Genomic DNA, 23,751 nt, shown 5'->3' with positions numbered 1-23,751 from the left:
TGTCAGGTGTCTCACACGTTCAGATTGTTGCCAGATTTCAGATCTATTTTGTGATGCATGGTCGCCTGCGTGGATAATTACAGAGAGCAATTATCCCTCAGCATCGTGACGAGGTCAAGTATCAGAGCCCAGAAGTGATTCTTGATGCATCGCCACCTTCACATTGCTCTGCTTTCACACACAGATCACATCTCACCACCTGCTTACTGCTCTCATACCACAAGTCTTTTCTAGGCATTCACCTTTTTTTTTTTTTTTTGGAGAGAACACAACCTTTGTTTTGAAAATCACACAATTACATCATTTATTCAATTTTCTTTGGTTACTGTGGACGACCTTACTGACACTAACTGACTGCAGTTATCCAGGTTATGGGGACTGGCAACCAGGAGAGCTCGTGCTCCCTCCAGGCTGCATTATTTTTAGTTGCCTGTGTGACTCGTAAAGTCTTCACAGCTATCAGTTTCATACAAAGACACGGTGTTGGCTCCCATGGTATTCTGCCACAGTCACAAGACAAACGCTTCAAAAACTGCATATGCAATGTTTCACTTCCTTTTCCAAACGAATGGATCTTTTTTCTTTGCTTCTTTTCTCTTTATTAACTCAAGCGTTTGAGTCTGTGGGTTTCCTGCCCGTGTGTCTCGCTGGAGGCATGTGAGTCTCATTCCCCCGCCATCTCACGTCATCCTCCTTTCAACCCAAACACATGTTTTCACTTGCAGAGCAGACCCATCTTTTTTCTTTTTTTTTTCTTACCAGAGGGGTGGAAACTTGAGGCAGGGCAGTTCCTGTATGTGACTCATTTCATTCTGTGCCCAGACACTCTGCATGTTGCATGCAAAAAGAAGCTTTCTCTTTGTTGGATTTCTTTTGTGAAGTTTACGTTTTTTCCTTGCTTGAGGCTCCTGAGACATCGCCACACTGGATATATTTTTATTTGAATGTGTATGATGGCTCATTAAGGAGAAACCAGATGTTCTGCCTCAGATTGCCACCAGAACGTGAGTATTCCCCACTACGTCTTGGTTGAACTAACCACCCTAAAGTAATACTGAACTAACTCACAAGGTTCTTTTTTTTAAAAAACTATTTCAGCCGAAGCAGTTTGCTTTTTGTTTTTTTCAACAGTCCTCCTGGTACTCAGTCCTGTTGTCTTCTCTCTCTGCACAGCCTGAACTTTCTCCAAGTCAAACTCAGCACTCACCAAACCCCACCATGGCTGCTGCTGCGCTGGTTACAGAGAACTTTAAATTTGTGTCCCTCTTCTTCAAGAGCAAAGATGTGATGATGTTCAACGGCCTCATCGCCCTGGGCACCGTGGCCGGCCAGACTGCCTACAACATTTTTGCCTTTGATTGTCCGTGTTCCCCCGGGAGGAACCACCTCTACGGCCTGGCTGCCATCGGGGTTCCAGCGCTGGTCTTGTTCCTGGTGGGAATCATGTTCAACAAAAACACCTGGGACATGGTGTCGGAGTGCCGCCTCAGGAAATGCAGGAAGCTGTCGGGGACGGCGTTCTTTGCGTTAAACAGAAGCATCATTGGTCGAGCCGTGGTGGCTCCGATAACCTGGGTGGTGATCTCTCTGCTGCAAGGCCAGGCGTACACGTGCGCTCTCATTGAATTTGTTGACTCGGCGACCATAGCGGACTTCCCCACAGACGGCGGATCAGAGGTCCTGGCAAGACTCCCGTGTGAAGACATTCCAGCCAACATGAAAAGTGTCAAGATCGAAATTCAGCGCCAACTAAAATATGAATCTCAGGTACCGAGGCGATATTTGCCATTTGTTTCTTGTTGACCTTTATTTAACCAGGTAACTCCATAGAGTACCAGGAATTTTACAATGACGGCCTGGTAGCAGTGTGTATGTATGTACACTGCCAGTCAACAGTGTGGACTCACACAATGAATTTCATGTCTTTTCTTTCATTCTCATGACTGTTGACATTGCAGTTTCTCGCTGAAGGCGTCAAAACTACGCATGAACACACAGGGAATTATGTAGGAATCATTTAAAGTCACTCAAACACGTTTTATATGTAAATTCTTCTAAATAGCCGCCTTTCCTAAAAAGCATATTTAAAGTTATTGAAGGTGTTTTTCTTTGCTGCATAATTACATATATCTTGCTCTTATACTTGATGTCTTCAGTTTCTATCTGCAGTGGAGAAAGATGGAAAGATTAAAAAAAAAAAAAAAAAAAAAAGAATTGCATGAGAAGGTGTGTCCAAACATTTGACTGCTAGCATAGATTCTGAACAAATACAAAGTGATTGATTGATTTTTATAAATGATGTTGATTGTAAACTGTTTGAATTTTTTTTCTCCAGCTGTTAGGTTGGCTGCTGGTGGCCATCATGGCTGTGGCCGTGTTCCTGATGCTGTGCATGAAGCGCTGCTCCTCGCCCCTGGGCTACCTGCAGGAGGACTACTGGGCTCGCTACCACGCCAACGAAAAGGGCCTCTACGAGCGCACGGCAGACATCCACTCTCGCCTGCTGGCCGCAGAGAACGTCAAGAGTTTGTTCGGCTTCGTGGCGCTGGACAAGGAGGAGAAGGAGCAGCTGGCTGGGATCCAGAACACTCGCACCATCTACAACACCGACTGGAATCGAGTGACTGGGGTCTACCTCTACAGGGAGAAGCATGGCCTGCCCCTCTACAGCAGGCTCCACAAGTGGGCCACGTACAGCAGGGAGGACAATACGGACGACATGGTGAAAGAGTTGGACATGCTCTGACCGTACTGTTGAAGACATCAGAAAGACTTTTACAGGATCAACGTGGGATTTTTTTTTTTTTACAGAAGAGCACGGGAGAGGATTAGGGCCACAAGAAGAGAAAAAGATAGAAAAGATCACTTTTTTTTTTTTTTCAAGTTTCCAATTTGAGAATAATGTTGAAGTTTCCAGATTTAAGTCGAAATCTCAAGAATAAAGTTGACGGAAAAAAGACGAAGTCTCGTGAAAAAAATTGAAATTTTGCAGTTGATGTCAACGTGATGTAAGTCAAAATGCCGAGAAGTGAAGAGCTTCCATTTTTGCCAGTTTCCCGATCACTGTGGGTGAACCTTGTGGGACGCCACTGTTCAGCAGTTTACTTTTAACTGTGGGTAACTGGGTTAATCCCCCATCCATCCAATCTACTGCATGGGATTTGTATGTTTGTGTGATTTTTGTTTCTCCATTCTTTTAACAGCCACGACGGGTTCACGATCAGTGAAAGGTCATAAAGTTTGATCTTTTGAACAGTTATGCTTTGCTGATTGTTAAAAAAAAAAAAAAAAAAAAGGTCTCCTGCAGTGGAAAATCCTCTCAGATTCAGGGATAATATTTGCGTTTTTTGGACTAACAACAACATGGTGTTTACAGAGTTAGATACTGACAACATGCTACATCAGTTTTGCATCTACTGTCTGGTAAATAGCCACCTGCTACTGTGTATAGGTGGGAACTGCTAACTTTAATAGACGCACAATGAAATTCAGTTACCTTTGAAAACTTGGCACACGGTGCACCTTCATGTGTTGAGATAAACTGAACAATAAAGTTTGTCACATTATTTGTGCTCTGTATTTAAGATGAAGAGCAAGTTTGAAACCTTGTGTCAATAAAGCAACAACAAAAAAAAAAAATCCTCACAGCTCAGTGAGAAATGTAATCCTCATGAAGAAGGAAAGAGAGCAGAGTAACTGAACAACCGAAATCAGATTTAATTTCAGACCAACCTCGAATACCAAAAGCGACAAACCATCGTGTCAACAAGCATGACTGGTAAACGCAGACATATTCTCTCGTTTGCCTCTTTTGCTAACATCCACATGACACAGTTTTCACTGTGAGCGTCCACCGACTCTCCAGGTTTAGTGCAGTTGAGTGACAAGCCAAGACACAGGACAACCCCTCTAATGTGTGACGTCGGTCAACAGGATCAAGAAGCTTTATTATAATCTAAGATATGGCTCCTCGAGGCCCCGCCCCCCCTCCCCACCCTGCCTTGTGCCTGGCTCCGACACGCAGTTCTATTGCAGAAGCAGAAATTGTGATCGGTGCTGCGGGGATGTCACATGATCAGTTGTTTGAAATGAAAACCTCAAGAGAGAGGCTGAAGCAGTCCAGTCAAACTGTGGCCTGCGGGACATTGCTGAAGTGCAGGAAGTTGGACATACATAGTGAGCGACTGTTTATTATATACACTTACATACACTTGGGTAGCCTGACCGTACAATTAAATGATTCCGATTGCCAACAACATGGATTATGTTGAGATGAATTAATAAATAAATACAGCTGCTTCAAGGACAATGGTAATAACACACTGCATGACTCGTGTTTCTTCTGAGTATTAACGTATTAACTAAGAGTATTGACGCAGCATGAGGCAAGAACACTGTGTGGAGGAAGACAAAAGGTGGTCAGACTTAGAATACTTGTTGCCCCATGGACGATGAAATGTCTTCATTTGCAATATATGCAGAGGGGAAAAGCTCAAATGTAACAGGAGGTCTAATTGAAAATGAACAAACAGTATTTAGAAAGACAAGCGGAAATGTGACAACCCAAATTTTTTTAGCGTTTTGTTAGCATTTTACGAAAGCTTTATAGACGATCATAGCAACAAGGCAGGGGAAGTCCTCTCAGAAATGAAAAATTAAATTCACTTATTTCTGAGGAGTGGCAAGAAAGAAAGAAAAAAAAAAAAAGGCAAGGAGGGAGCGACGAGCCAACATCTGGACGCCGCGAGGAAATGAAAAGTGTGAACGGACAAAACAAGCAGCGCTGCGTTTGTCATATTTTCTGTCCCAGGGAAGAATTTGCTGCGATGAGGAAACAGGATCCTTCCATCTTTATTTGACCTCCTCACACTTCCACTTCCTACGTTGCCTTGTACATGCATACTGTAAGAATAACACAAGTGTGTGAATGGTGAGTGGCGGAGCACTACGGGCTCTATATGCGCAGAGTCGTACGGCACAAGGCAACTGTCTAGGGTAGCGAAGACGTACGAGTTGGAGGCCTATGCTGCTGCTCTCAGTGGGTGGAGGCTGCAACCGATGACTCCAGCCTCAAAGCTCACGCAAAAAACATTATTATTATTATTATTATTTTTTTTGGTAGGCACAGAAACAAAGGAAGTCGTGGTCTGCTAGAGGCGGAGCCTTCTCTGCCCGAGTCGAAAGAGGAGGTCAGGGTTCACGCTGCAATTCTCTCTCCAGTTTGAATGTGCCAAAAGTTCCAGAGGCGCAGTCACCTCCAGTCGTTCCAGCTGCGTAAAGAGTCTGTGTCGCACTGGGATGGATCAGTCCACTTTGACCACACTGTAAATCTTGGTCACGAACCAGAAACAGGCAAAGAAGCCGATTGTGCCTGTGGACAAAGGAAAGCCACGATGAGTTGACATGCATGAAGCAGGGTTGGAATAGAAGAGGATCAGATTTTAAAGAGCTGAAAACATCATGAACTTCATTCATTTAACACTTTGTCATAATTGGACCCCATGAGGGAGATCCGTGCTCTCAGGCAGGACTAGATCTTTTTTTTTTTTTTTTTTTTTTTAAATATCTTTTTATTGAATTTTAATACACACAGACCAGTTTCAGGCAAATATATCAATTCAAAGTGATCAGCTGCCAGCATAGCGAAAAACTTATCATGCACAGTGTAATTTAAGAATAACAGAGAAAAAAATAAATACATAAAAAAAAAAAAAAAAATTAAATAATACAAAATTTTAAAAAAATTATACAAAAAAGAAAATAATAAAAAATGAGTAATAACGGGGGGCCTTTTAGTCACTTTCAGGATGAATAGTGAGTCTGTATAGGTACTCCAGAAACAGGACTAGATCGTTCTTGTCGTACCGTGGGCCACAAACAGCTGCGCTATACGTACCAGTGAATAGGAAGAAGATGAGAGCCATGATCATGGTGTATCCAAAGTACAAGAAGGTGCTGGCCAGCCCGGTGATTTGCAGCTTGGAGAAGAAGTAATGAATGGCGTAGACCAGGAAGTAGACGGCGGTGAAGCCGCTGGTGAGGAAGGAGCGCCACTGCCAGTGGTAGTCCTGCCGGGATGGGGGGGGGGAGAGCAGAGTCGAGCTCTGAGTGAAGCATAGACAGACCGACTGCTGGCGGACACTTGGCTTCAACCATCAGCCCCTCAGTCTCAATCAGTCAGCGGAACTCAGCGTGATTCCCTGAATGGCCCTCAATATTTCAGACTTAATGATTAACACGGTGGAGTCTGGACATGGAAGGAGCGACTGAGGATCAACAACCTCAATGAAAAACATCACAGGAATAATAAACACCACCAGTCAAGGTTTGGACACACCGGGTTCCTCTTTCTACACTGCGGATGCACACCCAAGACATCCGATGTATGACCATATATGGCCGTGGTTGTTTACCTCAGCACACAAGTGGAAGTAGCAGAGCAGGATGGTGGCCTCAGAGCAGGTGATAACCAGGATAATGAAGACGAGGAAGAGGAAGCCAAACATGTAGTACATCTGGTGGGACCTGGGAACATGACAGCCGATGGAAATAAGTCCTTCATACGTTGTTGTTATGATGACACTTGACTTTTGAAAAAGACGAAAGGAAGAGAAACCAATGCAGCTGCAATTTAAATAAAAAAAAAAAAACATGGCTTGAAACACAGCAAACATTTTAATGTTGCGTTACTCTTACTGTAACTTTTAAACCGTAATTTCCGGACTACAAAGCGCACCTGAATATAAGCCGCACCAGCTAAATTTAGGGGAAAAAACAAATGTGTACATATACAAGGCGCACTGAAAAAAGTAGCGGCTTGTAGTCCGGGAAATACGGTATATGTAATGTGAATAACCAACAGACATTTACAATAGGTCCATAAATCCACTGTAGAATCATAAAAGTGTCTACATTCATCAGCGTTGGCAGTTTTCAGAATGAGGCGCCTCTGTCGTCCTGCTCACCAGATGGAGTTGAGTATAAAGAAGAGCTGGATGAAGATGCAACCGAAAGGCAGAATTCCTCCCATGACGATTCCAGGGAATGGCTTGGTGTAGAACGACTGCTCCGGGATCTGGCGAGGGATCTGATTGGTCCGCACGGGATGTTCGATACCCTGGAGGATTCAAAGAGGGAGACTGAAACCAAACACACACCTTGTAGTTTGAATGCAGCAGCCAGGTGTGGATTCATGACGACTCTGAACATACGAGTGTGTGTCACAGGTGAGCACTGCCAGTCAACAGTGTGGACACACCTTCTTGTGCAAGTCTTTTGTGTTGTGCTGTGTCCACACTGTTGACTGGCAGTGTCCATTCATGGATTTGTGATACTTCTGAACTGGAGGTGAGATTTTGTTCATGCCGGAGTCTGATTTGTTTCGTTCCACTCTATTCTAAGAACTCTGAGGTTGGTGGTGAGACTTCAATGAGCGTTGGGCCTATCGGTGTCAGGAAGTCAACTACTGACAGAGGACTTCCCCAGTGTGCGTACACACACGGTGGTTCGCCAGACGTAACTGGTGGTTCACCAACGTCAACCGTCGGTGGGCCAAACGCTTCGGGACTGGTTGAACACAAACAGAGGAGAATCGTTCTGCAATGTCAACATGTGACCTGACTCCTGAATTTTGCAGCTAGTTTAGATTTATGATCAAACATTAGTAGAAGTATTAGCAGTGTTATTGTTCATTTAGTTGCGTGATTATTTTTGTCCGCTTCCAACGGTGGAGGCCTGAAACCAAATGTGTTGGAAATGTACTGCACAAATATATACTCAATATTTACTCACTGCCTTCTTGAAGCCAAAGTAAGCCCCTAGGAAGGTGAGCGGCACCGAGATACAGAACCACAGGGCCAGTATGGCCACCAGGGTGCCAAAGGGCATGGCTGCTGAAGAGCCTTCACCCCACAGGATCAGGTTCATCACAAAGAAGTCTGCAAACACCACCCTGAGCAAGACACGCAAGAGGAGCAAGGTTGACTGTGTGATCATCGCTGTGTGGCGTTAACCTGGACACTGAATGCAACACTGCTGTATGAGAACAGCACAAGCGGCCTCACCCAGGGCAGAGGAACGACGTCAGCAAGACGTTGGTTTTCCACTTCTCTCCTCCGAAAGCTGACGGAGGCAAAACGCAAGAATGAGTTTTAAAAAAAAAAAAAGAATGAAAAAAATGAAGCGACAACAATACTTGATTTCCTATCAAACTAACATACAGTATACACACGTGTCTTATTACTCACATTTGTAGAGACGAGCAGCGACGTATCCAGCTGGAGTTCCCAGGAGAACCCAGAGAACCACAGCGCAGGTCATCAGAGCCCCACGATTGGCTGGAGAGAGGAACCCCAGGCAGGCGAAAACTACAAACCACAGAGACATTCACTTAGTATTGCAACAAGGAATATTGAAGATTCCAGCAACCCAATCTTCAAGCACAACTAAAGTAGAACAGCTGCAACAAGTTCTTCCAGTTTAATGCAACTTCATGCACTGACGCCTCCTTCAAAAAATGTTTCTTGACGGAAGAACCAACAGGATTTCTGTCCGACAGAAAATGTGTGCAATCTATCCTTGAATTGATGTTCTCCATTATTTAACATTCAGATTTATAGCAACATTCCCAGCGCCAGGCGGTATGGCATATTAAAAACTACGATTGCAATGAAGAACATTGAGAGCAAAAACATACAAAGGGTGACAAAGGTCATGATGAAGATCTGGGTTCCTGATCCGAGGAAGACCGACAGCAGCATTCCCTTCCGCGGTGGTCGGAAAACATCTCCGTGGACCAGTTTCCAGCCAAACTCCTCCTGGGCGTCCTCCTTGAGGAGGAAGGAACGGGGCAGCAGATGTGTGAGTCATCACTAACCAACAACCTTGATCTTAACAATCATCACAGTTTATGTTGAAACATCATTTGGCAGAAAGGGCTTTTTAATGTGCAATAACTGTTAGCCCAGTACTCATTCTCAGCACTTTAATCTCTCCTGCACGTTGCTTGGCCTGGTTTTTTATTTCTTTATTCATTGTCTCTCTGCAAGTGTAAGCTTGTGTCTATTTATTTATTACATTGGTTGGTTTTAGTTTGTGGGTGGACTGGTTTTTATTGTTGCTACCCGAGTGTCTTGAGGGTACTGTATGAATGTTGCTGCTGTGACAATTTCACTTCCTGTAAAGGATTAATAAAGAAAATCTAATCTAATTTAATTTCAATTGTGTTACAACTGCCCTGGCTAAGTATGCCATTAGCATTTTCTTTTTAATTAGGTTTCAAAGTTTAGCACGGGTAAGTGCTGATACTTAATGTGAACACTTTTCTTCACTGACAATTAAAAATCACCAGACTCTCTCTAAAGAGTTCACCCCTCCAATTACTCTCATTAACAGTCAATTAATGTCAACTATATTAACCACCATAGGCTTGGAGCATTGGACGGGTGGCACAGCTGCCCTCTACGACTGTCAATATAGCGGCAGTACTGAGCCAATAGGAGCGAGGGAGACCCACCACTGAATCCATCTGGTTGTATCTGGCGATGTCTTTATGCAGAGTGCGCAGCATGATCATCGCCACCATGCCAGACAGGAACAACACGATGACCAGCGAGTTCATGATGCTGGAGGGGAAACAGAGAGGAATGGCTCTGATATCCACCAAGACGCACAAGACTGTCACCACAGTCATTCTCACGTTGAAGCAGATTACCCACAGAAAATAAACTACAATATCTCCTCAGACTGACTGACTTGGTTCTTCCAGCCTAAAAGCCTGGAGACTGACCTGAACCACTGGATGTTGGTGTGGGGCATCGACTCCAGGATGTAGTCCCACCTCGATGCCCACCGGATGTTCTTATCCTCCTACACACACGCACACACAAAAGCATTGGTACAAACCCATCCAGAAGGTGAGCAAGACAAGGACAGTTGTGACAAAACTATTTCACACATTGATGAATTAAAAATAAATATAGAGTTATCATTCAAAAGAAAAATAGGTTGAAAGGTTCCACGATTAATAAATAAGCAATAATAAGAAATGAACAAAGGCTTTTTGTTACTTATATGACACATTAATGAGGCATCTTGCCAGTCTGGTTGGGCAGCTAATAAAAGACTGAGGCTGTGAGACAATGAGACAGGTGCACCAACCACAAAGTTGACAGAGTAGGTGTAGGTGATCTTGAAAACTCCAGCGTCTGGAGATTTGTTTCTGAGGAACTTGGGTCCCCCGGAGCAATCAGGACTGTCATCGTTTGCATTTTCAAAGCTGGACAGAGGGGGGGAAAAAAAAAAAGAGGAATCATTTCAGGTTAAACACGCAGATTTCAAACCATCATCTTCTGAATGGATGACGGCGAGTCAAGTTGGCAGCTACGTCGTCACGGTGACCACTTCTCATCATTATTACCTTTTGGGTTCAATCTTGGCAGCTACTAATCGAGCTCCGAGCTGCTCGTGCTCCACCACGTGGTAACTGATGGTGATGTCCACATGGTTGAAGATGTAGAAGGCATCCTTTTCATTGAAGTTTGACTGGTGAATGAATTCAGAGAGACACTGAAGGCTCATGTGGACGAGGAACTTAATATCCTGGCTAGATAGAAACGTGACGGAGAGCTCTGGCAGTCCAGTGAGAGAAAAAATAAGTTATCGTTAAAAATGAATTATCAATAAATTAAAAGTCCTGGTGACTACTTTATTCTTATAAAATTAGCTTACAATCTATATCATAATATCATGATAATGACCATAGTGCACGTGTTGTGAGCCATGAGGCCAGTTGATCCACTTTACAGTACATTTCATTGCAAAGTCTACCTGCAATACATTTCATGCATGAAAGGCGCAAGATCAAATATGTATAATATTATAATGCCAATAGTTTCATATGGGCGCCCACGTGCCAGATACTCACGTTGACCACACAGGCATCTTTAGGCTGCCCGGTTTCTGTGACGTAACAGCCGATGGGGAAACCGGGATTGCAGAACTTCTGTCCGTCCTCAACATCGTAGCACCAGGTGACTGGCATGTTGTCCACAATCCTGACCACACACACACACACACACACACACACACACACACACACACACACACACACACACACACACACACACACACACACACACACACACACACACACACACACACACACACACACACAGCAGGCCAGTGAGAGGAGAAGCAGACTGTCTCAGAGAGGTGTGTCTCCTTTGTGTAATGATGTGTGATGTGTGTATCAGGGTGATGTTACACACCAGTGATGTTGGTAGTTGAGAAGCATGCCTTTCTTCAGGAAGTCCAGCTTGGTACCGTCTGCCGGGCTGCTTTTGGTATCGTAGGTTTTGGTGCACACTTTCTGACAGGTGGCAGGTTTCTTAAAGCCAAACTGATACGGAAGACAGAGGAGAGGCGGCATCAGACATGACTTAGTCGTTTGTCTCGACAAAATACAATTACGCATGCAATACGAAACACGCAAACCAACAACAAGTGCAATCTAGAAGCATGCGCAGGCAGTTTCCTGCCGCTTGATGTCACTCTTAGTAAATCAATCAGCTCCTTGGTGTGTAATAGTGTTTCAATGACAAAACAGCAGCCATTTGCTTCCATTTCTGCTTTGTCTATTTGCAAGTTTGCCAGCACGTCTCCGTGTATTACTTTGCCCCATTTACAGCGATGTCAGCATGACACCAATGCAAACACTCTTATCATGAGCGCGACCTTCACTATCAACACTTTTTTTTATGTCAAGAGGCCAAAGTGTTGCAAGTGCGTATATAGTGCGTATGTATGCAGACGCCTATATAGATGGATGATGTTACCTTATACGGTGACGGTTCAATCCTCTCCCCAAACAGAACCTGGCCCAGATTCTCCGAGGGACGCTTCAATGTCTGTTCTGAGCAGAAATCAAACCTGTACAAAAAAAGAAACAAAGTGTTCAAGAGAAACCAACACTTTTCAACACAACAGATGCAGTGCAACAGACGCAGTGGCTTTAGCTACACCAAAGATTGACATGCTCCAAATAGAAACAACGTGACTGGGAGATCAAGTTCCAGGTGCATTATTCCATGTACACGTTCTAATTGACACCTGATCCCTTTATTTTGATCATTTTCACAAAACCATGACCAAACAAATAATTATATGTGAAAGGGATGCAGATTGACTTACACTGTATATTCATAAGGCAGAACAGACTCCACTGAATCCAGCCTGTTCACAAACAGCTCAATCGTGGACTAGAAGAAAAGAAGAAGGCATAAAAATACACAGAAGCGATAAGAATTAGAAGAAACAAGTGCCCACACATAAAGGAAAGCATATTATAATAATTATATTGTTTCGATAACACTATTTAGCCGAGCCTGTCAACTTTTTTTGCATGTTGAAAAACGATAAGACTTTGACTTGCAAAAAGGCTGTTAGAGATCATACTAGCGCACTGTGGACATAATATATACACCACCAGTCAAAAGTTTGGACACACTAATGCAAATTTCTTTATCTTTCCAACGTTCTAAACTGCAGATGGACACTGAAGACATCAAATATAGGAAAGATGGCTACTTAGAAGAATTTAAATATAAAACGTGTTTGAGTTACTTTTATTGATTCCTACATGATTCAATGTGTGTTCACACGTAGTTTTGATGCCTTCAGTGAGAAACTGAGGCGTCAATAGTCATGAAGATGAAAGAAGAGACATCAAATTCATAGGCTGTGTCCAAACTTTTGACTAGTAGTGCACGTCTACAGCGATACAGTGTGTTATTCGCGTTTAAGGGATGGGGTTTCATCGGACTGGTGATGATGAAGATGACGACGAAGACCTCACAGTGTAAAGTCGAGCTACTAGCTTCACCAGGAGCTCCTGGTGTAGCTTTTATCGCTTTGGTTGCTACTGGTTAGCTGATTTACATTAGCCGAAAGCTAATGCTAAAGAATCAGTGTAGCAAACTTTTCTATTGTTTTTCATTATTGTTGTTGTAATGGCTCATTTGAATATGCCAGGACAACACCGCGAAGCAACACAGCACAGCCGTGTGTACGTTGTGTCGTGTTGTGTTGTGTTTACCTTGCAGTCTGGAACTTCGTGATTATCAGTCTCGCAAAAGCTAACGGGCGCCAGACCCGGAAGGTAGAAGCCATCAGCCAGCAGCGCGGGTCCGATCACGAGGAGCCAAAGCAACATCTTCTCCAGCGGCTCGGTTTCTCTGCAGACGAACACAGAAATCCCGCTTGTATCCTCACTTTCATCTGTCTGACAACCACACGGGACTGCAGCCAGCCACCAACTTCCGGTACTGCTGCAGGTAGACACGTCACATACCGGAAGTGTAGCGAAGCAGAGCATTGTGGGAACCGAATAATAATAATAATAATAATAATAATACTAATACTACTACTACCACTACTACTACTAATAATAATAATTTATTTTATACAACAAAAAACACTATATAAAATTAGAATAGGGAAAACACACATGGCACACTGCACTGCTGTCACTGGTGAATTACAGCCACTGTATCTCAGACAGGGAGACTGAATGCTAAGGGGCTCCAACTGGTAGCGGTGTCAGTATCATCCGCAGTCCACAGTTGTTATGAATATTCTAAACATTGAATGTATGTAGACTGAAGACCCTTACTGATGGGTAGGTGGGACATGTTTGAAGGACAGTAGGATTATAGGTTTTCTTTAGTTCCATCTGCTGTGGCACATGGAAAAGAATGCTACTCCATTAAATTGCAAACAATAGAGAACTTTTTAAAAAAACTCTTAACGAGTAACCAGTTTGGTACCATCAGCGGCATTTTATTAGAAAACAAAGCAGCCATGATTTCTTGGCACATACAACATTAAAACATGGAATAACAGCCATGCAATTTAGTTTAGAGTAAACCATTCATCCATTCCGTTTCTCCTGCACCCGGTCACGTTGCGTTGCAGAAGCATCCCAGCGGTCACGGAGCCAAGGCAGGGTTTCACACTGGACAAGTCACCATTTCATCCAACAGGTTGAACCTGCGCAGCAAAACCCTTCAAACACAATCACCTTTTTTTTAAAATGTCTTTATTGTGCAGATGGGATTCCAGTTTGATCTCGTTCATCATCACCGGTGGGTTCAATCATTGTGTTCACTAAAAGAAAACATTTCCTCCAGCACATTTAGTTCTGACTCAGTTTGTGTTGTGTGTATGCCTTTTATTGTATGGTGTCCTTTGTCATTTTAATCAAAAGTAAACAACTGAATTTAGGATTTACAGTTTTAAAGAAGAGGCAACTAGAATCAACCATTTGAAAAACTGACAGATTAAGATTATCACTCCTGAGTCAGGGACTCGGCGTGCACTGGAACTTAAAAACACAACATAGAAACTCTGTTCTTTTGAATGCGTCGCGAAAAACTCTAAACCATGACACTCAGTCAATGAAATGAATGAAAAAAAAAAAAAAAAAAAGACATGGCACACTGCAGTGATACACAGTATCTGATGATGGTTTCACCAAGGTTTACAATTGAGGTTTCAGTCTGATTGGGAATAATAAAGTGTCTCTAGTGTTTGAGTTCTTCACCTCTGGTCATTCAATAGCACAGCTCACTTCAGGTCTGCCCGGCTCCCTGCTTGACAGACGTGCTGCAGCAACCCAGCGTTGGTATCTCTCTGCACCGCTGCTCTCAAGAGTCTTTAGTGTCCGATGGTTTGATGGAAGCGCCAGCAAGCAGCTGCAAAGCTGCAACTGTGTCCAGCAGCAGAAGAGGTCTGATGCACTTTTAGATACAGCGTCTATCTTCTGACATACGTGTCTTTGGATAGGAGCAGATCTTTGCTCTGCTGCGCAGTGCTTTCCAAGCAGCTTCCATGTGTCTATTCCAAACATCTCTGCACTTGTTTAAGACTTTGTGGCAACCACACGCGGTCAGCTGCTTTAATGTGCATCTCTGTCTTGATTGTGGATGTCCCTGGTCCATTTGATCATGGTCTCCGGAGAGCGATAGAGGAAGATGAGCTTGGAGTAAAGCTCCTCCTCCAGCTCCAGCTCTGCAGTCTCACGCACCTGGAGCACAAAGGAAGACAAGGAATGAAAAGAGTAGATGAGGTACAGCAGCAGTTTATCTATAATGAGGTAGAGAAGGCAAAGTGCATCACTAACCAGGAAGATGTCTGTGCAGAGCTTTAGGATGCGGTCCACACAGGGCAGCTCTTCAAACATGATGGAGTGCGATATCTCGCTGAAGAAGCCACGCACAAACTTCCCAATGACTAAGACCACAGACACGTACAAACCCATGATCCTGAGGGAACCGGGGAAGCGGAAGGAAAAGACAACTTTATGAGGGGCAGGGTAGAAAATTTACCAGGCAAACTGATTAAAAATGTGTCAGTCATTTAATTAATCAAGCATGCTCCTGTTCTTTGTGATTGAAGTGGTAGGAGTAAATACTAGAGCTCAGCAACTGTATACACTTGTCCAAATGCACAGAGGAGGATTAGGTTAAAGTTAAAAACTCGAAATGAAAACCAAAGTAAAAAATCTCCTTCCAGTAATATTTTCTTCTTCTTACGAGGATTTTCTTTTTTTTAGATCGCACTTTCTAAATATATCTCTAGAATAGAATAGAACAGAATGCCTTTATTACTCTCTCATTGGGGAAATTTGCATAAGTACAGCAGCAACTGTGTAGTGCAAAAAGATGGAAAATGATATCAATTGAAAGAAATACATTCATTCATTCATTTTCCATTCCCCACTTCTTCCTGAGATCAGGGTTGAAATAAGACAATAAAAAATAAAAATGAAATATTTCTAGGGTATAAAAGGAAAAATAAAACAAGATATTGACATCTTATGGACCGTTGGATCTACAGCCATCTACATCTACCATCTCTCACCCATATCCAGCCAGGAAGCCCAGGCTCGGAGGACTGACTTTGTCGTTGAATACGACCATGGGCAGAACCCCACGGGAGGACGAATCATAGCCTGCGATGGCAATGTTCCACCACTCCTGGTACCCACTGCCATTCACCGACCTGTCGCTCATCAGGGACAGGGTGATGTTCATGTAATCCTCCTCGTCATCTGGAAGACAAAGCTCACATCAAGCCGAAGCTCCCGGGGAGACCAAGGAGGAAAGAAGACGCAAACCCTGAACTTGAACTAGCGCTTCAAACGATCAGCAGTACCCAGCTGGTCACACCAGGGGAGCCTTCCTAAAATGATTGCACATCTTCTTCTTCTTCAGTCATTACTTATTGAGTGCAGGTTCTGGTTTGAATACACTGGCAGTGGCGACGGCCGGGTTCACAGGAGGGAGATTCTACTTGTATGTGGACCCTTTGAACTGATACACGCAGACTTGACATTGCCCTTCGTTTTTTTTTAATATATATGTTTATATCCTGAGTTAGTTTTTATTTTCACACACAAAGAAACAAGATACATTAGTGCAGGGAGAGGCAAAAGGCTTATTTGAAGCCTCCACCTAAAGTGACATTCAACAATTTAAAATTTACAGAGGTTATTCACAAAGGTTATGAGAAACTAGGAAATCCTCTACATATACGTGTGTTTATATACTGCCACACCCCTGTGGTGGCCTGTCAACTGCATGGTCTGTCATAATCTACTTGAGAAAAAAAGAATCTTCCAATACAAACATTTGGATTAAAACTTCATACCTTCATATAACTGACTGACAGGCTTGGCTTCAGCTCCATTGGGGGCACGGATGTAATTAGGAAACATGGCGGGAACGTTGCTGGAAGAAAGAACAGAGACGAAACTTCCAACATTGCAACCTTTTGACTTCATGCGATTCTGCTTTGACACAAACGCACTCCAAGAAAGCAAACGTACACAGGCTCAGTGCGATTGCCGACAAGCAGTGACGCCAGCTCGGCCCGGACTGGGTTGCCAGGTTGGAGGTCTATAGAGTGTTTGTCAAAGGAGTGTTCCACTGTCCCTCCTTTAGTCAAGTCCCTGGAACAGAAACACATGTTCAGAATAAAGAGAGAGTAGAAACACAATATAACTAAACAATTCATAATGTATATATATGCAATATATACATATATGGATATATACATACATATAAATATATACATATACGCAGATATATGTAATATATAAATGTTAAGTGTGTTCTATTTGGAGAGTTGGGAAGAAACAGCGACACACTCTTTCGCTCACCCCCCCCAGCTCGCCAGTGAACTACGGTGGTCTTCGCACACAATCTAGGAAACATACGAAATGCGCCGACAGGCAAACAAACTAACTCAACGTATACTCTTACATACACATAAGAACCATTCCATAAGAGCAGGAAAACCAAATTACTTTTATTGTACTGCAAGTATAGACTTGTATTGCAGTATTAATGGGCAGTATATCAAGCTTTTACCGATATAAAAATCATAACTCAGGCCAGATTTTACACACTGGACCTTGAAAGCAGTCACAATCTCGGTCGTATTTGGAAGATGAGAAAAGTGTTGCAACCTCTGGAAGTTCCAGGCCAGTCTTAGTGTCACATCGACGGGACTTTCCAGCAGCTCTTTGATGACTTCGTGTCGGCTCGGCGGGCTGATTCTCCAAACCGAGCCGGAGCTTCCTTCAATCATGGCCGTCACCACGTCGTCGTAGCCGTACAGTGTGATGAACTGCATGGCCACCTGGAAGCACACGGAGCAAGACTGTGAACGTTACCATGCTTCACGGAGAGAAAGAACATTGCAGTCTCAGGAGAACGTTAATTACTGGAAATACAAAACTCCGAAATGAAGTCAACGGAGTAGCTACACAAAAAGCCTCTGGAGTTTCTACGTGATGATGGAAAACCAGGACGTACTGCATTGTTTCCAAACTTCTGGGTGAGTTGGTCGTACTCGAGCTCTGTGAAGGGCTTGATGGACTGTTGCTGCACGCTCATCGTGAACAGGGGCTACAACACAAACACACACACACACACAAAACACACCTTTTCTTTACTTTGATGGACTGTTTTAAAAATTTGTTAAACAGCCTGCAGGGGGCAAACATTCCCATATACACACACTATGAACACACTACATATATATATATATATATATATATATATATATATATATATATGTATATAGCTTGTTAAAGTAATACATATCTTTTTTTTTATTTCATTTCATTTTGAACATAGAAAAAAAAGAGTAACCCACATAATTAAAGGAGGAAGAAACTCGAACAAACTGAACTGACACACACACACACACACACACACACACACACACACACACACACACACACACACACGGATATCATCACTACAAGAAAAATGACCTCGTATCCTCCCAGCTTGACGGTGACGGTGACGTCTATTGGGTGATTGACCACGCCCACCACTGATCTGACCAGTGAGATGAAGAGCAGGGGGAACCAGATGATACAGATCAGAAAGAAGATGATGAGTCCTCCCATTCCATACTTGACAATCTTCTTCTTCTTCTGGCCTTTGGGCTGTGGGTATTTCTGAACGCAGGACGTGTTTATTCAGACAGATTCCGTTGTAAATGCACGTCAAGTGCTACAAGTTAAGGCAACAAGAAGAATACTGCATTTCAGCAACAGTCGTGCACAATAGACTCTTCCAGTACCTTCTCTGTCTCACGGCTACATTTAATAATGAAAATGTTGGCATAAATGTCCTCCACACACATCCAGTTTGACAGAGACAGCGTGGTGTCGGTCCAGACCCAGTCCATCACTGCTCGCAGCTCCACCAGGAACGGCACCAGACGAAACCTGCACACACGCAGAGGGAGCTCGACACTTGAACTCTTGGAATCTTGGATTCACCGTAGGAGCTCAATGAAACATATGTTGCTGCATGTACTTTTATTTTTTTTGTTGCATATTTCACATTATCAATATATCATGTTATACACGAGGACAACAGTCGATTTGTCACTGGGGCCATACCCTTGGAAGAGAAACAAGTTGAGATGGTTGTATTTCTTGGTGAGGAAGTTGCCCAGGATTCTGGTGGGGTATCCACAGCGGATCTGGTAGGCTGACAGCCCAAAGTAAATACACTTGACAAAGTACCAGAGCTGGGCCACAAAGTTCTGATTGAACACCCTGGACACAGAGAAAGACACAAGGTCAAGCACCGTCGTGTGTTGTGTTATCTTTGGAGGTTAACACACACACACACACACACACACACACACACACACACACACACACACACACACACACACACACACACTGATTTGACTTTCCAAAATATTTTGATTTCAATTGCATTGTTAGGTTGCGGTCACATCCAATGTGATGCTATAATAAAATGCAGTTCTGCCATCATTTTTAATAAGACCTCTAGTGGTGGCTGCTCATGTTTGCAACCGTCCTGCGCGTCGACCCGGCAGCTGACCCAGGCCCAACCTCCAGGTCAATGCAGGCTGTGTCCTGTGGCAGCAGCTGCCTATCGTGACCCAGCGTCCTAGTGAGTGTAAATGTGAAGGACGCAGTCAGGCTTCACCTCTCAGTGACGGCAGGCAGAATGAAAAACATCCACAGGTGGATTCCAAACACCAGAGTGACCTGCATGGAGGAACAAAAACTCAATTATATTTGAGAATAATGAAGGAAACATCGATGATTTTGAAATCAGAAGAGGGATCTGACAAAGTAGATGTAGTTCTTGAATATATCAGTAGTTGAAGGACAAATCAAATTCCTTCCTGGAGGGGGAAACCAACACTAATCTGAATTTACAGACATCAGTGTTAAATTCCATGTGTTCAGAAGATGTAAATATCTTGTTTTTCCTTATAGAGATCTTTTTATTTATTTATTTTGAATCAATACTCTGTGCACTATAATTTTGCTGTCATTATGTTAATTTCCCCAGCGTGGGATTAATAAAGGCGTTCTATTCTATTCTAAATCGTTACTGGTCTTGTAAATACGTGCACGTGCAAGTCATTTTACTTGGAAACTGTGATAAAATAAAAAAAACCCAGACCTCTGCGAAGGGACAGAATGAGAAACAAACAAACAAACAAACAAAGAGACCTGGAAGATGAGTTTTCCCAGCACAGCTTTGCGCAGGTACAGCGCTCTGTCGATGATCATGGTGCTGAACTGGATGAGCAGCATCACCAGGAAGGCCTCGGGAACCTGGTCGTCTGACAGCGTGGAAGCGATGTCAGCGGCTGCAGTGTGTTTCTGAAACACAGACAGGCGGCTCAGTGGCAGTCTTGTTACTCAAGAGCAAGGACACAATATTCACAACCGTCAACGAGAGAGAAACAACACACAGATGCAATTGAAACGGAATGGAAAAGACACCTGTGTCTCAGAGGAAGTGGATCTACGTACTTCCGCCGTTGCATGCCGCATTAAAATGCTGCATAAAAAACACTTTTAAAAAAACAAACAAAAAAAAACATTCAACTGAAAGAGAATAAATTTTGTTGCTCCACCAAACGTAGAAGAAAATCTTCTTGCTCAGTTTAAAATGTCATCAGAAAGCAGCCCTCGGGCCACCTTCCTCTACATTGAATCACATCACATGAGCTTTATTTGTACACCATCGTACCATCATCATCATCATCATCATCATCATCATCATCATCACGATCACCATCAATTTGTCACGCTGAGCAGGTCTACGCCTCACTGTGACAGCCCAGCAGCCACAGTGCCAGGGGGCTAAGCTGCAATATCCTATCACTGCAGATCATCTGCTGGCACTCTGGCCAGCTGGGATAGAATCTTTACACCCTGACAACAACATTCTGCTGGCGAGTACGATTGATTCTCGAAAAATGACTCCAAGCGCAAATCAATGCGCTTTGCCGATACGCAGCGTGCCGACTCACCCCAAAGGCCCAAAAGCCAAAGACGATGACGATGAAGTCAATGACGTCGGTGAGGAACATGAGAGCGTAGACGTCGGTGGCAGCTCGGTACTCGGCGTGAAGGATCCCCCCGAAGAAACTCTGGGCCGGCTTGTACACTTTGTTCACGCTGCAGTGAACAACACCACAGAGTGGTGAGACAACTTGAGGAAAAGCGACCAGAAATGCCGCTGCTACCGCAACGACTGCATTCACGCTGTGGACTGATTCGCATTGTGATCACGTCAACTTCCACTTTGATCTTCTCACCCAGACATGCAGGCCTGCTTGATCTTGTGGCCAGCAGCCAGCAGCTTCTTGCTGACTGCTTCTCCTTTGCCTCTGGCCTTGCTCTTCTTGGTGGCGTCTTTGGCAGGAGCTCCAGGTTCAGCGGTGGAGTCTGTTGAAGCAAAGCAGCCGACTTGATGGGACAGCAGCAGCATGCCTTAAAGCAGTTCAGTGCACGTTTCTGATTGACTTAAGTCATTCATTTTAGTGTTTCCACCGTATTATTGGAGGAGAGGTCAGAGGTCAGAGTCACACACATGAAACACCAGCTGAGTGTAAAAAGCTGGAACCTTTGCTGCTCTGTTTTCTGGGCTGTTTGCTCTTCCTGCGGAAGCGGATGCTCCTCTTCTTGGGCGCCTCCTCCGAGGTTTGCTCTCTGTCTTCTTCACTCTTTCCTTGGCCTTTGCCACCAGGAGGACTGGAGGTCTGCTCTCGCTCAGATGGAGTTCCACGGTGATGCTGTGGCTCAGTGAGAGAAGGTAGTGTGGCAGCAGCAGCAGCAGCAGCAGCAGCAGCAGCAGCAGCAGCAGCAGCAGCAGCAGAGCTGGTGCTGGGTTTGTCCTATAGCCACAGGCAACACATTAAGAACTCACTGGATTCATATCTGTCCGTCCTCATACTTTTTATTTTTTTTATTTTTTTACAATCAATAATAATCACTCGGACCATATTAAATGGACTGACCACCACCAATCAGCACTGACCTTCTCCAGGTGTGATGCTGAGCTCACGCTCACAGTTTCCTCCCTGCTGTCTCCTTTCTGTGCTTGTGGAACATCCTCATCTTCTTCTGCAGTTTTGGTTTCGTCGTCGCAATGTTCAGGTGACGAGTCCTCGTTCAATGGACCCTCGTGGTCCCAGAGGCCGTAACGCTGCCAATATGAAAACAGTCAAATAAGTGAAGCTGGACGTGTGGTGATTAAAGTGTGGAGGGAGTCCCGGGTTCAGCTGTGGCATCGCTTCTACGACTCAGCTGTGCCAGGGGACTCTAGTGAAGGTGAAGGTCCCGTACTAACATCATGTATTAGTGTCCATCTATACTTGTAAAATGATTTAATGCAACCTGCAGCTCTAACAGACTCTTATCAATAATTAATCAATCATTATCAGTCAGGGTTTTGTGACGAGTGGGACTTTTGGAGCAGTTGGCATCTAAAAGAAGAGAATAACTGTGTTGCAGAGAGGAAGGAACAGCAAGTCTCTGCAGGTATATGTTCTCTATCTCCATACTATCCCTACAATATTACTATTATATGTTTTTTTTTCTCTTTTTCATCTTCCAGAAAAATTTGGATTTGTAGTTTCCAGATTTGGTTTACAAAGGGATCGACCATTTTTCCACAAACGAGCAGGAGAAGAAAGAATCTGTCAGCTGTCACTAAGAAAGAAGCTTCTGAGATCTCCTTCCTCTGGCTAATCTCCCGAGAGGAGAAACCTATTGAGCCTATTCTATCTGCCGTTGCTCTCGTCCTACAAGGGAACTGACCATGAGGAGGGATCTGTGGAAGAAGAGCGCCAGCAGCTGCAGGAGATCATATCTGATGTAGTTGTCGCTTTTCTCCAGGCCCAGGATGCGAGGGGGGAAGAAGGGTTTGTCCTCATTCAGGGCCATCACGTAGATACTGTTCCAGGGGAAGAATCCAAACTGGGACAGGTACTTCACCACCACCATCACCTGCAAGCGGACCCGATGAGCGGACATCATTTTCACTCGAGAAGGTGACTGGAGCAGATCTGATTAATGGATGACCGATGCTTTGATATCTGCCGTACGTGGCCCTCGACAGCTCCTGGTGCAGTGTGCACATACCTCTGTGTAGACTATAGCGGTCATCCAGAACCTCTTGGTTGGCCGGGGGACAGAGAGCATGGCCCACAGGAAGACCAGAATGGGCAGGACCAGCGAGATGGCCGAGGCGCTGACCATGTTGTTCAGCACAATGATGAAGTAGCAGACCAGCTCGGAATTAGCAGCCAGCAGGTTGTACATGGCATACAGCAGCTTCAGCGGCCGGTTCTGGTTGCAAAAGAACTCTCGGCTCTCCTCCAGCTCCTCGATGAAGAACTGTCTGCAGAGGGAGAGCAGGAGGTCAAATCGCAATTCTACTCTGTCCAAATTTCAGAAATATTCCTTTTATTTTGCTGTCAAAGCTGCCATGGAAAACACAGCTAGTGTCACAAAAGCACCTGTTGACCTGTTGATGTCACTGTCAGCTATGGTTACCTGTCTCCCAGCAGCTCGCTGGCTGTTCTGGAGTGTCTGTGATGTTGCTTGGGATCCACTGACAGTAGGTCTGTGCTGCTGGGCGGAGCCTCTGAATCCAGGAGGTTCCTGGAGCTGTCACCTGGACTGGGCGTCGACCGTCCCGTCACATCCTCACTGTCCACCTCCAGGCAGCTGCACAGCAGTGTGTGTGTGTGTGTGTGTGTGTGTGTGCGTCACAGACATAACATATCTGTATGCAAATTCAATCTATGGCTGCATTCAAGATCACTTGCATTGCCCTCTTTCAAAATAAAAGGGAAACACAGATCAAAGTTCTGTTGGGTTCTGCAACT

At 44.2% G+C, this 23,751-nt stretch overlaps 3 protein-coding genes across 5 annotated transcripts in view; 1 reads left to right on the top strand and 2 right to left on the bottom strand.

Annotated features, from left to right (window-relative positions):
• The first annotated feature begins 625 nt into the window (after positions 1-625).
• LOC142901486 (calcium homeostasis modulator protein 2-like) lies at positions 626-4,318 on the top strand. Of its 2 annotated transcripts, none has more exons than XM_076046020.1 (3): positions 626-1,004; positions 1,132-1,767; positions 2,336-4,318. In XM_076046020.1, exons 2-3 carry the CDS (start codon positions 1,219-1,221, stop codon positions 2,744-2,746), a joined length of 960 nt encoding a protein of 319 aa, XP_075902135.1. In that variant the 5' UTR covers positions 626-1,004; positions 1,132-1,218; the 3' UTR covers positions 2,747-4,318. The 2 variants fall into 2 exon arrangements, with proteins under 2 accessions (XP_075902135.1, XP_075902134.1); XM_076046019.1 differs by having other exon boundaries at positions 627-1,004; positions 1,174-1,767.
• LOC142901485 (transmembrane 9 superfamily member 2-like) lies at positions 3,694-13,326 on the bottom strand. Its single transcript, XM_076046018.1, has 17 exons — positions 13,094-13,326; positions 12,190-12,257; positions 11,835-11,928; positions 11,268-11,398; positions 10,925-11,054; positions 10,418-10,542; positions 10,159-10,276; positions 9,788-9,867; positions 9,515-9,623; positions 8,696-8,828; positions 8,247-8,366; positions 8,064-8,121; positions 7,792-7,951; positions 6,966-7,117; positions 6,414-6,525; positions 5,897-6,068; positions 3,694-5,371 (listed from the first exon to the last, which is right to left on the bottom strand). Exons 1-17 carry the CDS (start codon positions 13,208-13,210, stop codon positions 5,304-5,306), a joined length of 1,947 nt encoding a protein of 648 aa, XP_075902133.1. The 5' UTR covers positions 13,211-13,326; the 3' UTR covers positions 3,694-5,303.
• Positions 13,327-13,815: 489 nt separating this feature from the next.
• Positions 13,816-23,751, bottom strand: part of piezo1 (piezo type mechanosensitive ion channel component 1 (Er blood group)) — a 40,507-nt gene continuing 30,571 nt past the window's right edge. The window contains exons 36-55 of one of the 2 annotated variants that reach the window (XM_076046022.1): positions 23,417-23,590; positions 23,003-23,261; positions 22,679-22,867; positions 21,897-22,064; positions 21,714-21,753; positions 21,483-21,674; positions 21,175-21,304; positions 20,887-21,034; positions 20,078-20,230; positions 19,542-19,603; positions 18,980-19,138; positions 18,655-18,802; positions 18,341-18,529; positions 17,877-17,969; positions 17,528-17,700; positions 16,886-17,008; positions 16,708-16,787; positions 15,919-16,108; positions 15,179-15,320; positions 13,816-15,082 (exon numbers count right to left, since the gene is read on the bottom strand). In XM_076046022.1, coding sequence (XP_075902137.1) covers positions 14,954-15,082; positions 15,179-15,320; positions 15,919-16,108; positions 16,708-16,787; positions 16,886-17,008; positions 17,528-17,700; positions 17,877-17,969; positions 18,341-18,529; positions 18,655-18,802; positions 18,980-19,138; positions 19,542-19,603; positions 20,078-20,230; positions 20,887-21,034; positions 21,175-21,304; positions 21,483-21,674; positions 21,714-21,753; positions 21,897-22,064; positions 22,679-22,867; positions 23,003-23,261; positions 23,417-23,590 — 2,941 coding nt within the window. In that variant the 3' untranslated portion in view covers positions 13,816-14,953. Of the gene's footprint in view, positions 15,083-15,178; positions 15,321-15,918; positions 16,109-16,707; positions 16,788-16,885; positions 17,009-17,527; positions 17,701-17,876; positions 17,970-18,340; positions 18,530-18,654; positions 18,803-18,979; positions 19,139-19,541; positions 19,604-20,077; positions 20,231-20,886; positions 21,035-21,174; positions 21,305-21,482; positions 21,754-21,896; positions 22,065-22,678; positions 22,868-23,002; positions 23,262-23,416; positions 23,591-23,751 lie in introns of both variants that reach the window. The other variant, XM_076046021.1, reaches the window with a different exon arrangement.

Source organism: Nelusetta ayraudi, unplaced genomic scaffold, assembly GCF_046127955.1.
Source record: "Nelusetta ayraudi isolate G7.1 ecotype Tasmania unplaced genomic scaffold, CSIRO-AGI_Nayr_v1 ptg000089l, whole genome shotgun sequence".
Taxonomy (NCBI): Eukaryota; Metazoa; Chordata; class Actinopteri; order Tetraodontiformes; family Monacanthidae; genus Nelusetta; species Nelusetta ayraudi.
Note: the sequence above shows the minus strand (reverse complement) of the source record. Positions and strands in the feature narration are given on the sequence as shown.

What these genes read in the sequence shown, in the direction of transcription:
- LOC142901486 (XM_076046020.1), top strand. Translation starts at nt 1,219, where the DNA reads ATGGCTGCTGCTGCGCTGGTTACAGAGAACTTTAAATTTGTGTCCCTC. An exon ending in AACTAAAATATGAATCTCAG is followed by an intron (nt 1,768 to 2,335) that starts GTACCGAGGCGA and finishes TTTTTTCTCCAG; the next exon opens with CTGTTAGGTTGGCTGCTGGT.
- LOC142901485 (XM_076046018.1), bottom strand. Translation starts at nt 13,210, where the DNA reads ATGTTGCTTTGGCTCCTCGTGATCGGACCCGCGCTGCTGGCTGATGGC. An exon ending in CTGCCTTATGAATATACAGT is followed by an intron (nt 11,929 to 12,189) that starts GTAAGTCAATCT and finishes TTTTTTGTACAG; the next exon opens with GTTTGATTTCTGCTCAGAAC. An exon ending in TTTATACTCAACTCCATCTG is followed by an intron (nt 6,526 to 6,965) that starts GTGAGCAGGACG and finishes TCATGTTCCCAG; the next exon opens with GTCCCACCAGATGTACTACA.